We start from the raw sequence: 15,919 nt of genomic DNA, 5'->3' as shown, positions 1-15,919 counted from the left end.
GCAAAGCAAAAAGACAAGAGGACAAAAAGTACTTGTTCCACCAAACTGTTTTCTTCATTGTTGCCTCAGCTTCTAATGTGGTTGTATTTTGTGAATGAGTGTAAGATATTACTACTCGCAGTAAAGCATATTATGTGTCAGTCATTTATGATGCGAGTGGTGCTCTCTTCCTCCCCCAGTGAAACCAGTGACTGTCCAAACCAGTTTCAGACTCACTATGTCATCACACAAGGTGTTTGTTTCCCTGCCTTGAGCAGGTGAAGCCATTACCCGTTAATCATGTGAACCAACACTGTGCAAAAGAAAAATAATTTTATTATAAATTGTTAATTGATGTTAACTAAACTACGGTTAATAGTTATTTTACTGTTCACAAACAATGAAATGATCATGTTTACTAATTAGAATAACATACATTATAGCATTAATACTAAGTTATTCTAGTTGTAAACCTTTAAGAAATCAATTGTAAACATCTATAAACATTATGGATCAGATATTTTTAGGCTTTCTGAATTTTGCAAACAATCTATAATTTTATTATATCTTATATTTTATCTATAAATTTCGATGTCAATTTTTAAGTGGCAACTGATGGTTATATCTTGTTAAATGGTTAAGACGCTGTGTACTGTGAAGACGCTGTGTACTGTGAAGACGCTGGGTACTGTGGTGTACTGTGAAGACGCTGTGTACTGTGAAGACGCGGTGTACTGTGAAGACGCGGTGTACTGTGAAGACGCGGTGTACTGTGAAGACGCTGTGAAGACGCGGTGTACTGTGAAGACGCGGTGTACTGTGAAGACGCGGTGAAGACGCTGTGTACTGTGAAGACGCGGTGTACTGTGAAGACGCTGTGTACTGTGAAGACGCTGTGTACTGTGAAGACGCGGTGTACTGTGAAGACGCGGTGTACTGTGAAGACGCGGTGTACTGTGAAGACGCGGTGTGAAGACGCGGTGTACTGTGAAGACGCGGTGTACTGTGAAGACGCTGTGAAGACGCTGTGTACTGTGAAGACGCTGTGTGCTGTGAAGACGCTGTGAAGACGCGGTGTACTGTGAAGACGCGGTGTACTGTGAAGACGCTGTGTACTGTGAAGACGCTGTGTACTGTGAAGACGCGGTGTACTGTGAAGACGCGGTGTACTGTGAAGACGCAGTGTACTGTGAAGACGCGGTGTACTGTGAAGACGCGGTGTACTTCATCATTGAAAACCTTCAGTGAGATATTCTGTCATCTAGACTTTAGTGTTGGTGCAGTTTAAAGAGCAAAGAACGAGTCACAGGTTTTGAAGTCAAAGAAATACAACTTTATTGAAGTGTAAGCCAAAAAAAAAAAAAAAGAAACTGCATAGGAAATGCTTAAAGTCCACAGAGTACAGAGAGAGCAGCAGGTGGCCAATATATTATAGTCTCCTCTGCCACACTGGCTCGCCCTGCCTCCTGGACTGTTCAGAGGATACATTCAGTGGATTTCTGCTTAAAACAACAACAGATGCAGCGCACAAACACAATATCCACTCCGCACACAACCGGCCGCCGGGGGAACAGGACACAACACAAACAAAAAGAGGATGGGACGAGCTGGACTGTCGGGCCCCAAAACACCCGGGGAAAGGCCGACGTTAAAGCTGGTTTAGAAAAGGAGCGCGGTGCAGCGTGTTCCACTACAACCACATGATTCCACCTCATACTCAAAGTGTTGCTGGTGTGGAACATCTAGCACCAAAATGTCCAGAGATAAAACGGAGTGTGTTGTGTCTCGTCATGCTGCTGCCGGCAGCTGGTTGCAGCGACTGAACGTCAACATGATGCCATTGAACCCTTTTCTTCACAAAATACATTCTAAAAGGGCCAATGGACATCAAGTGGTGTGAAGTATTTGTACTTTTTATTTGTAAAAGAAAACTAAAATTGGCAACAAAAATTTTTATTTTTTTTTTAATTAGGGGAAACTAATCGAAAGCATTATTGTTTCAGATTTAGAAATAATTTGTTTTATAATAAGTAAATGGGCACACAAAATAATTTGACTAGTACTAAGAGGGGGGGGAACACTACATCATCACTACGAGACACGTTTCAATGAGACACCTGCAGGGCAGGGCTGCTGAGAACTACCTGAGTTTTTTTTTTTTTCCTTCTAAATTTTCCAACCTTTTTCTTATTTTTGTCTTTCCGTCTTTAGAGTACACGATCCTTAAAAACGACCTACGACCTTGCACGCGTCACCTGGCGCAGCTTTGCTTTTCTCTCTTAAAGCCGTGAGAGGTCAGCAATAAAAAAACAACCCAGCGAGCAGGAGTGCTGTCAACCGTCACCGCACTCCCTGGTTTCTTATAAAGATGGGGGAGGAAGCCGATTACCGGTCTGTGCTGGAGACACATCGCTGCTCCTCACACGACAGCTGGGGAGTTCCCATTGCTAGATCAAACATAACATCACCACCTCACGGACTAGTTGGGAAGGTCAATCTACTCAATAGGAAGCTTTCAGAGCCTCCTAAACTATATGTTAATGTGGCTTCCCACATTACGTACACTAGAGGGAGATTAAGTAAATTAAGCACCAATGATAGAGGGGCACACCAGCTTGTATCTGACAAGATCTGCCGCTGTTTGTCAGGAGTCGAGGCGTTGGCTGGCTGAACAGGTTGAGCCTCTCGAGAACAGGAAATACAATCGCAAAGGTCAACGGTTAATCCCAATCCGACGCAATCCTAACACACACACACACACACACGCACACGCACGCACACGCACCTTTGGGTAAATATTTTGGTAAAACCATCCCAAACGACCGCGACCCACCCCATCTGAGTTTTTTCTCAACACCTATCTGAGAGACGTCAATATAATACAAAGGACTTTTTAAAGCATGCAACAAAAATTAAAAAAAAAAAAAAAAAAAAAAAAAAAAACACATTTCGTTTCCTCTTTAAGAGTGAAGACCTACGGATCTTAAAGATAGAATTCTGCAATTTTAATAATCAACAAAAAAACAGATGCAACATGGATGAAACGTTTCAGAGTAATACTGAAAAGCAAAAGACAATCTTATTGGTGAAACTAGGTGTTGGGTCGCCATCAATGTGCCAATAGCTCCACTGTAATAGTAAACCACACTGCTGTCACGCATCGGGCGTGATCCCTACGGTGCGTTTTGTTTAAACCTGCCGCAGAATGGTTGCGTCTCGAGGTCTGCCAATAGCCAACATCAACAAATGAAACATCGGTAACTTTGTGCTGAAATCAAGGAGGTAATTCTTGTGCATTGAGAAGGCGGATTCGTGAAGTTTTTATCTCTTTAGAAGAGGCCACATCCTCTCTTGCCCTCACCCTTTGCACACAGTTGCAAAGTACAAGTGGAATTTTGCTTGTTCATCATCATTATGAGGTTAAGATAAATTGGGCCCAGCCCTCTTAAGTGCATCAACCAGAGAGAGAGAGAGAGAGAGAGAGAGAGAGAGAGAGAGAGACAGAGAGACAGAGAGCCGTGATATAATGGTCCAGTGACATGTGTCGTCTACAACAGCGCGGCCCTGATGCCAACCCTGTTTGGCACAAAACTCTCACAGATCATTTTTTTTGGCACAATGCTTTCATCTGAAATGTTTTGGTTTCTTGACGATAAAAGGCAGAGTTTACCAGACACTTTACAGTAGATTCAACAAACCAAAAAGCTGCGAGATGAAGCGATGACCACAGTAAAAAACAAACGTTACTTCCACTCCAGACAGTACCATGATCTTTGGTCCTCGAGCTATGGGACATGTACTGTAACACAAGACGATTCAAAGAACGAGGTATATTAATGCATAAATATCCGACAAGGTATGCTTAAATAAAAAGAGTAAAAATGAGGTATTCAGAATGTGTAACAAGTTGAGGTATTTGAACGTTCAAATGCACAGTAGCTATGAGTGACATACTCAAGGTATTCAGGAGATGAGGTAAAACGACCGCTGAGGTACGAGACATCTTGAGATACGACGACGTGAATCCTGATCGTGTGCAGACGGGATCTCTCCTCAGAGGCGAGGGCCCGTCGGTGAATCGTTTCACAGGTCCTAGGCGAAGGAAGTAGCTGACAGAACCATAATTGTCGAGTGCTTCCAGTGGGACACAGATTGAACAAAAAGGGGCAAAGGGGAGGTTTAAAACCCCACAGAGCGTTAGTCGTGTCTATGGTAATTAAATTGGGAAACAAAGGCCTACGGGTCGTCTAATGGCGTCGTTTGATGGGCTGAGGTGGGGGGGGGGGGGGCTCTTTGGTGCGGGTATCTTCAGTTCTCTACACGTGAACATCTCTGCAGATGAAACAGGTCAGAGCACAATAAACTGTGACCCAAGCACACTTTATTCTTCTTAGCCTAACACGGACAGTGCTATGAACTCAACTCCGTGCGTTTGATGAACTTTAGACTTCCCAGCAACAATGATTATTTAAGTTTCTTTAAATCGCCAAATCTACAGTTGGCCATTGTGCAGAAATTCTAACTTTGGTTGACTCCAGAAGTTGGTCTATAGACCTCCGTCTTTAGAGGAATCGGTCTCCTTCACTCCAAGCATCAATAAATAGGGCGGGGCTTTGTCATCACAGCCTCTCTCATTGGCCCTGGGAGCCAAAGGGGCGTGGCTTTCAACCACCATCTAAAATCCAAAGGATTGTAATGTTAGGCCTTCAACTTGATGTCATTAATGTCCTCTGGACAGCCAAATTTAGGTGTCTACTTGTGAGGCTTTTGTCACACAGCATGCCTCATCAAAAAAGGTGTCACTCAATTAAAATGATTAAATATCTACGTGAGGATCGCTTACAGATCCAGATCTGGGAAATATTCAACACCAAAATCCTTTGGTGGGTCCTCCCTTTAGGAGACGCTGCTCTCCTTGCATACTTTATCTTTGCATCTATGACATAGTAACAACACGGGTTGTCTTTTCTTACAGGACTACTTATCTAGGACTTATTTTCAGGATCATTTCTGAGATTTGTTTATCGAATGAGAGCCTGAAAAGCACTGATCATTTGAAACAGTCCTACCGTGACCTGAGATACTTTTGATTTTATCTAATTCGGCATCGGGGTCGCACTCTCTTCTTCAAAGGGCCGATGCATACGCGGAAAAACTAACTCGCCTAAAAACCATGAAAAAGGACACAAGTGTCTCCTAGTTTCCTCTGTGAGCGAAGCCCTCTAGTGAGAATAAATCATGCAGCCTCGACAGCGGTCTGAGTGTTGTCTCAGCAACATTCAGGAGGTTCACTTTAACTCGTATTTCAAAAAAAAAAAAAATGCACAGCAAGATTTTCTTTAATCCTGTGCAAATATCAACCAACAGTCTTTTTTTCTTTTTTTTTTGTCTTTTAAATAAAGTATAGAGGTAGGCTTTTCATCTTCTTTGTAGAACTTCACGGACTAAAACCTCTGCTCAGTGACTATGAGTACATTCATAAAGAGCTAAATGAGGTAGGTGTGGAGCAGAGGGTACAAGGTTTCAAGAAAAGTGAAAAAATCCCTGAGATGGAAAACTAAGGAGAGCTCACGGAGAGGATTCAGAGCAGCTGAGACCGAGGAAGGGAAACATGGCTTCATCTATTGATTATCAATGTGTTAGAGGTCCCCTTTGTCGTACACACCACAGATATCTGATTGGGAATATAGCAATGTAAATGAAAAAACAAAAAATCAATAGTTTTAATTTCCCTTCACTTCAACGTGCTCTCAATCCTCTCTGAGCTCTCCTGTTGTGTCTGTTGATTCATTCTCTCGCCTCCATTTCCTTGTTCAAGAAAACTGCAAAAAGGGCAAACGGAGGGAGAGAATGCCAAAAAAAGAAAAAGCTAGAACTTGAGGATGCGATTATTTCCAAAATCAACGACCACAATGACTCCGTCAGGCGTCACGGCCACACCGGAGGGGCGGTCCATCTGTCCGAAGCCACTCCCCTGTGCGCCGAATTTGCATAAGAAGTTCCCGTTGGGCTCGAACACTTGGACCCGGTGGTTGCGGGAGTCGGCCACGATGATGCGGTTCTCCTGGTCCACGGCGACGCCCTGCGGCCGCAGAAACTGCCCGTTCCCGATGCCCTCAGAGCCCAGGAAGCGGGCCGACTGGCAGTCCGGCCGGATGACCAGGAGCCTGTGGTTGTTGAAGTCGGTCACCACCAGGTGGTCCTCGTGGTTAAAGGCCACTCCTCTGGGAGAGTCAAAGTGTTTCCACAGGGCCCCCTCGAAGCCGTACTTGTTGAGGAAAGAGCCGTCGGGGCCGAAGAGCTGCACGCGGTGGTTCCTGGTGTCCGAGACCAGGATCTTACCCTCAGAGTTGACGGCCACGTCCCAGGGATAGTTGAACTGCCCATTCTTGGTACCCTTCTCCCCAAACTTCAGCAGGAACTGGCCCTCAAAAGTAAACACCTGTCAGACAAAGCAAATGTCTTAGGGCCCAACATGTTTACATCCGCAGCAGAGAGAGTGCGCATGAGGACCTATGTGTTTATGTGTGTGTGTGTTTACAAGCTAACTAAGCTCACTTTTTCAGTTTTTTTGTCGTGCATTCCACACGTGAATACGACAGGATTTCAACAATAATACAGAAGGAGTACGTAGAAATGTGCGTGTGGTTTTCATACCTGCACGCGGTGATTGTCCTTATCAGCCACGATGATTCGTCTCTGACTGTCACACGCAACCCCCGCTGGACGATCAAACTGACCCGGCCGAGAACCCAGAGAGCCAAACTTATGGTGGAAGGCACCGCAGGGCTTGAATATCTGAAGAGGGGAGGAAAAAGAAACCAACGATCCTGTAAAGCTCTCTCTTTAAACCTGCACGTGTAGTTTTTACAGACTTCTACAAACACGTTAATGTACCTACAGCACACGTATGACAATCACTTAAACACGTGTGAACGGTATGTTTTTTAGGGCCTTCCCTTAAAATGTAGTCCATTTGTTCTACTAAATACGGAGAAACAACCTTTTAGTGATGAGACATCACAGTAATGATGGTGTGTGTGTGTGTGTGTGTGTTTCAACATCCGAACACAAAGTTTGCTAAGCAGACTCTCTGCTATGTAAACATGTCGACACAAAAATCAACAGTGTGGAGTTGGTGAGTAAATGAACTGTATACGACCACTCTAAATACAATTACAGTTCAGATATCGGAGTTCAGTCGAGACTTTGAGGGGAGAACAAAGAAAGGAAGAAGAAGAAGAAGAAGAAGAAGAGATAGAGTCGCTTTGGGAGCTCTATATCTCCTTCTTTACATTTGCGTTACTGACATTTAAAGCTGCAGTTGGTTTTACTAAATAAATGATTTTTTATCATATTTGCTCAAACTGTCACAATATCCCGACAGGAAAATCTACTGTTGGAAACCAAAACAACAATCAGAGACGAGGAGTTTAGTTTCACGTTTGTGACCTTTTTTGATTTGGGAAGACCTCCCCCTCCCCCTCCTCCTCTCTCCCCCTCCCTCCAAATCCGCCATGTTGAAAACAATCAAAGCAAAGCCAAGCCCCGCCCACCAGCCTGAGCAAACTTTCTCACTTTACATTTAACAGTTCACTAAAATAAATGTATACAAACATTTAAAGGTGAGAAACATGCAGTACAGTGACATAATCAGCATGTACTACTGTCAGGATATAATCAGCATGTACTACTGTGAGGGTATAGGGACAGACGACTCCCCGTACTTGTGACGGTGATCTACCTGTATGCGGTTGTTGCTGCGATCGGCCACCACCACGTATCCCTCCTTGTCCACGCTGATGCCCCAGGGTCGACACAGCTGGCCGTCTCCCTCCCCCTCGCACCCGAAGGACGACACCTGGTTCCCCAGGGAGCCGTAGCTCCGCCCCGACTTCACCGTCACCTTGAAGGGGCTGCCCTGGATGTGCTGGTTGCACACCAGCACCGACACGAGGTGCTCCCCCTCACATTTGGGCAGGTAGCCGACGGTGTAGGAGCCGTTCTGGTGGTCCGTCACCTCGGCTGCGGACAGGTTTCCATCCGGGACTGACATGACTATCGTGGACACCGCGTCGCCGCCAGAGAGTCGTGGCTCGCCGTCGTGGTCGTATCCGATCACGGTGAAGGAGGCGGGCTTGCCGCGGAGAGCAGTTTTTAGACCCTCACCGTGGGCTTTGGTGACCGGGGCAAAGGCTCCGCTGCTGATGAGGCCCATGGACTGGACGGCTATGTACAGAGCCTGTAGGGAACCACGATAATATAACATCAGGCTCGGCAAACATAGCAATGATTTCACGTTAAAACCCATCCAAACGTACTTATGATCCAGCATTTACAGGGTCCCAAGCACCCACCTGGTCTGGAGGCGTGAACATGAAGCGGTCGTCCTCTTGCGCCTGCAGCAGGCCCCTCAGAGCCTTCAGTTCGTGCATTTGGGTGAGCATTCGCTCCCTGGCTAGCAGCACGTCCAGGTGGCGGCCCTCGTCCAGCACCTGGCTGACGGCGGCGATGGTGCTGTCCAACTTGGTCAGACTCTGGTGCAGCTTCTCCACCTGCAGGTACAGAGACTTGGCCTTCACCTTACGGATCTTCTCCACCTGGAAGGAGACCAGAGCACAGAACGTTTTACCACCACCAGAGGGGATTTTATAGTTCGAACGTAATAGAAAGCACATGACCGAGGCACTTTATTCAACCATATAACTTTTATGTTTTATGTTGTAAAATATGCTTAATCAGCACAGGTCAGGGGTCAACATTAACTGTGGCCCGTGGCCACGAAACATCACTCTGTGGCCACCGACGTTTATCAGGTTTCTCTCGAGGATGAGACTCGCTGAGTCTTAATGAGTTTACGGTGTAACCGTGTCCTCACTGAATGCGACGCCAGCTGCAGTTCGGTTTAATTGTTTTCTACTGGAAGGTCCCAACCGGCCACCAGCGCCGTTCTGAGCTGAACTTCTATCAGACGCCCCGTTTCTATTTACTCCCGTCGCTCGCTTTAGAAGTGAACGAGGAACGGCTGATTGGTGAAGTTGTCACGAGGAGTTATCTGTACACCTCATCATTTCACTACAAAAGCCTGAATAAGGTTGCAGCTGGCTGGAGTAGCCTCATCAAGACAAATGCACGTGGCTAATAACAACCTGTGACTTTCCTGACATGCAAAATTATCTTTTACATTGACGAACATCAGGTGTGTAGTTCATGGCACAATGCTAGGTAGGGTTAGGGGAGGGGCTTCACCTCTATAAACAATATAGAGAAACAATAACACGACAAAACAACAAAAAAGGTTTCAAAGAGCACTCTGTGGTGGATTTAAAACTATGATCGGGCATCAATGGTTACCCAGATTTACATCTTTTTTTTGACTTGTATTTTTTACCTCATTACCTCATAAAAAAGTCAAACTGAATGTGGAATTAAACGAGTGTCCTGGTACCTCCACACCACAGACTTTTACCAGCAAACGGCCCACAGGATGGCAGCAAAGAGTTGAAAAGCCACGTCTGTCACATATTAAGCAAGAAGAAGAAGAAGCAGCAGCTGGTTTGGCTGCATACAGTTTAGATATAAAAGTTATTTGATGTTAAGGTTGACGGGCATGAAGGAGAAATAGTGCATCAATGATTCCTGCGGCGAACATCACATTTATTTCCGTTTAATAAAAGGACTCCATGAATGTAACACAGAGAATATGGATTTACTTTTCCAGCTGAAAAACAGATTTATGCACAATTTTAGATATCGGTAAAGACTGAATTTAAGGTGAAATATTGTGAGATTTCATCTTTAAAACTCAAATCTGCCCCACTGTGTAGAAGGGAATGAACCCTTCTGATGTTTATTGATGTGTATACATGCTGCAAATATGGGTACTGATTTAAATATTATCATTTTTAGTTATTAGCTTTATTTTCCATCTCATGGCATGCATCCTATGTCTTCCATCTTATTTTTATCTCGTCTTATTTTACAAAATGTTTTCTATTAATTATGACATTCTATTCTAATTCTGTTTATTCATTTATTTTTTATTTTAAGCACTTTATGATGCATTTCTTGTATGGAAGGTGCTACACAAAGTATTATTATTGTTATCATTACTACGATCCTTATTGTATTTCATGAGCTCTAAGCTCTTTTAGTCAACTTTGCATCACAGATATCATTTATTAACGCGTGTTAAGTTTCTTTCTTCTTGAACAACAACAGAATAAAATAAGATAATGTGCACCGCTGCAGACAGAGCAGACTAGTCAAAGAGATACCTGGTCTGGCGCTGACAGAGCTGAAGAGAGATACTATAGCATTACTGATTTATTCATCGTATTATCCGTCACTTAACCACGACACGTTTCTGGTACCGTGAGAAGCCGATAAAGTTAGAGTGAGTGCAGTCAGTGAGATTAAAGCCTTAAAGAGGGCGCTAGAATCTGAGAGGCATGGATCGGGCTCTTACTTACCGTCGCCTAACAAAAAGAGTAGAACACAATAGCCCGACTGCCTCTATGGTGAGAAGGACTTCTGATAGAAGGGAGGAACCATGAAAGAAACAAAGAGTCCTAAAGTGAGGGGTCCTTTTGTTAATCCCTGGCACAAGTGGAACTTCAATTTGCATCTGTGAGCCCTCGAGTTACACTTTATAGTCACGAGAACAAAGACACACGTCAGGCTTCCTAATGACATCTAGTTTGAGTTCCTCCCTCAGTGGAAACCACTCACTGGGAGTGTTGGTACGCGTCTCACAGAGAGTCACCGAGCAAAATCCAGAGAGACTTTGATGTCGTTCGATCAAAACGACTTCTTATAAGTTAAAAGCTCGCGTTGCTAGCAAGACAGGAGTCACTGTGGAGCGGCTTCCTGGAGCCACTGTCAGCACAGGCGGCCATCACACAGTACGGGGAGCACTAGCGGAGTCATTTCCAATACTTTGTGTATGATTCAGCGGTTGTACAGCTTAACTTGTACGTGCTGAAATGACCAAAAACAATTATATTGCACAAGGGGCATGATCACACTGGACTCTAGATTTTGTTTTAGGGGGGGGGGGGAATGATTCATCGATAGTTCCAGTCTGAAAATACTCCTCAGAGGCAAACATGCCTTCTTCAAACTACTTGTTCTGCTTGATCAACAGGCCAAATGAGTTAAAGCTGCAGTTGGTAACTACAATGTGCTCAAGCTGTCACTATATCCTGATAGCAGTACATGAAACTCATCATTTGTGAAAAGAATCTGGTTCCACCGCCTCCTTTTTATTGCTCCTGATGGCATTTGCAAAACACCAATCAGAGCCGAGGAGTCTCTAACGCAGCTATCGGTCACAGCTTGAGAACTCTGATCAAACTGTCAAACGAGGCAGCGCTGATCAAACATGAACCAGGATTGTGTCACACTGCAACATATTTATTGTCACACATTTTAGTGGTTTCGCTGTAAAAATGAAAACGTTTCGAGTCGAGCCAAAACCAAGAACTGCCCACAGCAAACTTTCTCAGTGAGCAAACATGATAAACATAAATAAGTAAATGACTAATTCATTGCTTTTCTGACTAATTGTTTCAGCCCTATTTAACAGGTATACATCCCTCCACCACACACACACAAAAGAAGTTGTAAACCAACAGTAAGACCGCCTCCAACCGGCTCTACAAGCACCAAACTATAATCTGTCAGCACCGTCCTGCTTTGCATCAAGCCTTCATCTGCCCGAGGGTACAACTGGGATACTCAACGACATTTCTTTCAAACAATAGTCAACGACATTTACATTCTCTCAAGTCACCACTTTAGCTACACTCCAACGAGAGTACAGGCAAAGCATCTGCACTCATAAAGCATGTGTCAGTCAGTTTGCAAGAAACAAAAGGAAAGACAGAAACTCAGTGTGTGTGGAGGTTGGGGGGTGCTACGGTTGCCTCTAATGACTATCAGGTCGGGGATAAAGAGTGAGTCCTGCAGTGGTGTAAAAAAGGATTAACGGGGGAACACGGGTAAGTCTGACGAACAATCTGACCTGCACACACTAGAGCTGTAAGATCTGAGGGAGTAAGACGCAGGTCACTTTTTACAATGTCACCGAGCCGGCTCTCGGGAGGAGAGGAGAAACGAGAGTTTGGTCGAAGTGGTGGGTGTTGGAGGTAAATCATCGGTTATGTTCCGTCAGACCCTGAGCAACACATCTGTACATAAATGCACGAATATACATTTAATTATCTGGTTTCAGATGTTATGGATGTAGATTGTGCGTGTGTATTAGAGCTATGTCACGCATCTAGTACAGTCTCCTCTTTTATGTGGTTACTCATTTATTACTAAAGGATAGCCGGGTGGGGTGAGGGGCCTCAGGGATGAGGGGGCTCTTTCTTTCACTGGCTCTCTGGGTAACCGTAAACCAGGGAGGCCCTTGCAGAGGATTCCTGAAGCGCAGGCTGCAGGCCAAACTGCCAGTTCAACAACTGGCTTCTCGGATTTGTTTAGCTTTAACAATACAAATTAATCAGTCCTGTAGAAAGCATGCACGCTTATTCTCCCTGTGGACAATAGGTTTGCTCATATGTAGCGTGAGATTCAGTTTAAATACAGAGCTAAACTAATGCAATATGAGCGTGGATTCAGAGTCTTCTTTTGTGTGGATTTTTGTAATGGTCTGCATATCTTGAATAGTAAATGTATGGTATTTTTTGTATATCTTGAATAGTAAATGTATGGTATTTTTTGCATATCTTGAATAGTAAATGTATGGTATTTTTTGCATATCTTGAATAGTAAATGTATGGTATTTTTTAGGGCTGCAGGATGTGAGGAAGATACGCAATAACGATATTAGTTGCATCAAGTGCATTCAGTTCACTGCCCGGTGTGGGACTTGACACCGATGAAGATGAAGGTGGAGCTCACCTTCCACAGTAGTTCACACTCCCTCTCCTCCAGCGCCTTCTTGTGTCGGAGCACCAGGGCCTTCACCTCCGTCTGCACCACCTTGGCTTTGATCTCCACCTGCTCTGCCATGGCCTGGACCTTCTCCATGCTTAGCTGAGGAAACAAAAACACAAGCACGCGATCTCACTGATGTGACCATAAACACCCCGTCAGTGTACAGTGAAGAAAGATACCCGACGCACGGTTATATGTCACCCTGCAGTGTCCCAAATGACCAGACAGGAATGTCTAAATGCTGTCGGTTTTATTACTCAGAGGGGACACAGAAACAGGATGCAGAGGACCAGGAAAAGGACACCGACGGTGACATCTTCCTTCCCACACCTGCTCAGTGTTTGTGATCTTTTTCTGTCTCATTTAGAGAGGAAAAGGAAACACGGGTCAGGAATAGGAAGTCACTTCAAACTGCACAAAATGGAGCAACTTCCTGCCGGGCTGAACCACTACTCATGTACTGATGTTTGGAAGTCGGGCATTTATAAGCACTACATTTGAAGCAGTTTTCGCGCTGTGCAGTGTTGAACCTTATGAAATGTGTTGATAGAAGTGATTAGTTAAAATATCTGAAGCAAATCTGTATTTTAAAGCTACTACGAGGAACTCGTTTACTTATAGAGGCATCAGTGTTAAATTGAGATGTTTCACTACCAGTTAAACTCCTCACAGTAACTTTAATTATCTTAATTGTTCACTGTTGTCATTCAATTCTGACTTTAGACTATATTTGATTTTAGTTCTTTATCTAACACTGAGCAGTTCGGCACGTTTGTTATGTGGAAAAAAAAGGTTAAAATATGATTCGATTTCCTCAAGTAAGGTATTTAAAAAAATATTGTTTTGGTGTCAATCCTCAGGCATTATATTATAAAAAAAAACAATACCCAGCCCTGTAGAGCAACATGCAAAGATCTGATTTTTGGTAAGTTATATATGTATATATACACACATATATAATAGTTAAGACTGTCTGTACTGAAGATACTCTTTTTACCCGGTGCCTCACAGAATAGAGTTACATAAGCAGGCCAGCTGCACATTGAAAGAGGACACCAAGTTTCTTAATTGCCTTGATACCTACAGGCACTGAAAAGCGACTGTATGGCTTACTTAAGGTTTGAGCTTTTACAACCCACAATTTGGGCTAAATGTCCATTTCTCTCTTTGTCTCCCTCCCTCCCCCCTGCTGTGTTTTATCTGGCTTTTTCCTCTGGCATTTTCGGGAAGGTCACAGGTTGAACCGGACCTCACAGGGACGAAGGGGAGGGGGGATAAGGCCTTCTTTGTGATATCGGCCGCAGAGATCATAGGTCACCTAAACCTCTACAGGTCATGATCTGCAACCCCCTCCCCCCTTGAGACGCATACCACCCACCCCCCACTGCACCGCTGCAGGAACAAAGCCCGGCAGCGGGGCTCTTTTCTCTTTCGTCTGGCCATTTGAGGTGGGCAGCTAAAGAGTCAAATAAATCAGGCCCCCAGAGAGGGAACAGCAGGGAGGCAATCCTGGAAGAATCAGGGGAGTGTTATCAATACATAGTGAGGAAGGAGGCAGGGTAAAATATAAAGCCACCGCCTCTCTCCAGTTGTCTTTATGTAGTCCTTTAAAAATAATCTGTAGTTCCATTCATTTGATTTTCTCCATTATTGTTCTAGCACAGTCTCTTTTTCACACTTCTTGGTCTCCATCTCCATCTGATCTCTTTACCTAAAACATTCCCAGAAGAGCACAGCTTGGAACACAAAGAGGGTCAAACTGACCAATCAGACGGCAGAGAGAAGGAGCTCTGGCCAACCGGGAGGTCACAAGCCCCGGAGGCCAGAGGTCAGGGAAGATAATGTGTATGGAGTGGGCGGAAATTTCCTACCTCAGGGGACAAGAGCGCGTGTGGTGTGTGTGTGTGTACATATTATGTGGCGTCAGCATTTATCCCCCATGGTGACCTGGGACAAAATGGACAAACATGTGATGTACTGCCAGATGGTGGGCGGTGCTGCTTATGACTCAGCGGCACAGATCCGGGTGCTTTTCGTTAAATAAGTTATTGGAGTTGTTTGGTGATTTGACTCCTGTGTGCTGTGGTGCCTGGTGTTTTCTAATCTTTATTACATGTGGCCGGGCGTCTGGCTTTTTAACTGAGCAGATCTGTGACGTTGACATCTTGGAACTTGAAGAACACCCAGAGTGAAACAACCCACACAAAGTGTGACCCAGTCACACAAAGGTCAAGCTCTGCTGAGGAGATAGTACACGGCACATTAGACAACTCTAGTGTGAGTGACCCATCACTGTTGATCGCTCCCTTTAACATCAGGTCCAAAATTGACCGAGACGCCAGTTTAAAAATGTGACATTTAGAAAGGTAACTGGAAGGACTGGAAAGACGCCAAAATCGTCAAACAATTGAAAGGAATGTAAGAGACTCCAGGTGTAAATGACCAAATTACAAACCGGTTACGTGACCACGTTGTAGTCCGCATCATGTCCGGCCTGCTACACGTTTGAAAGGGAAAACGTGCAGATCTGATCACACACACTTTGTCCAGAGTTCATGTCTTTAGATGGTGAACATGTCCTGCTAAACATCAGCATGTTAGCATTGTTAGCGTGCAGACATTCAGTTTAGCTCACAGAGCAGCTACAGTGGCTGTCGACTCAATATCTAACCGTTTGATAAATAACTGAACTGATTTAACTGCTTATTAAAATAGTTTGAATTGAATTCAAACCACTCCCTTCAGCACAAATGGTGAAAAAGTCACAGCTAGGCTATGAAACTGTAACTGAAACCTCTCCTCCTTCCTTCACTCGCGCATGTGTCGTTGTATAAAGTGGAATCTACAGGGGTCACAGGAAGCTGCCATCCAATCTATAATTACGTAACTGAAGACAGTGTGTGTTTGTGTTGGAGTGAGAGTAAGAGGTGTGTGGGGGGTGAGTGATTGAATAAGTAAGTGACTGAAAAAAGAAGGCCTGTAGATTCCACTTTAT

At 44.4% G+C, this 15,919-nt stretch overlaps 1 protein-coding gene across 1 annotated transcript in view; it reads right to left on the bottom strand.

The window, feature by feature from the left end:
* Positions 1–1,289: 1,289 nt before the first annotated feature.
* Positions 1,290–15,919, bottom strand: part of trim71 (tripartite motif containing 71, E3 ubiquitin protein ligase) — a 27,008-nt gene continuing 12,378 nt past the window's right edge. The window contains exons 3-7 of the mRNA XM_031853853.1: positions 12,889–13,023; positions 8,337–8,579; positions 7,724–8,221; positions 6,637–6,777; positions 1,290–6,421 (exon numbers count right to left, since the gene is read on the bottom strand). Of these exons, the coding sequence (XP_031709713.1) occupies positions 5,849–6,421; positions 6,637–6,777; positions 7,724–8,221; positions 8,337–8,579; positions 12,889–13,023 (1,590 nt within the window). The 3' untranslated portion in view covers positions 1,290–5,848. The remainder of the gene's footprint in view (positions 6,422–6,636; positions 6,778–7,723; positions 8,222–8,336; positions 8,580–12,888; positions 13,024–15,919) is intronic.

Source organism: Anarrhichthys ocellatus, unplaced genomic scaffold (assembly GCF_004355925.1).
Source record: "Anarrhichthys ocellatus isolate YVR2014 unplaced genomic scaffold, GSC_Weel_1.0 scaffold14, whole genome shotgun sequence".
NCBI lineage: Eukaryota > Metazoa > Chordata > Actinopteri > Perciformes > Anarhichadidae > Anarrhichthys > Anarrhichthys ocellatus.
This window is presented reverse-complemented; position numbering and strand designations above follow the sequence as displayed.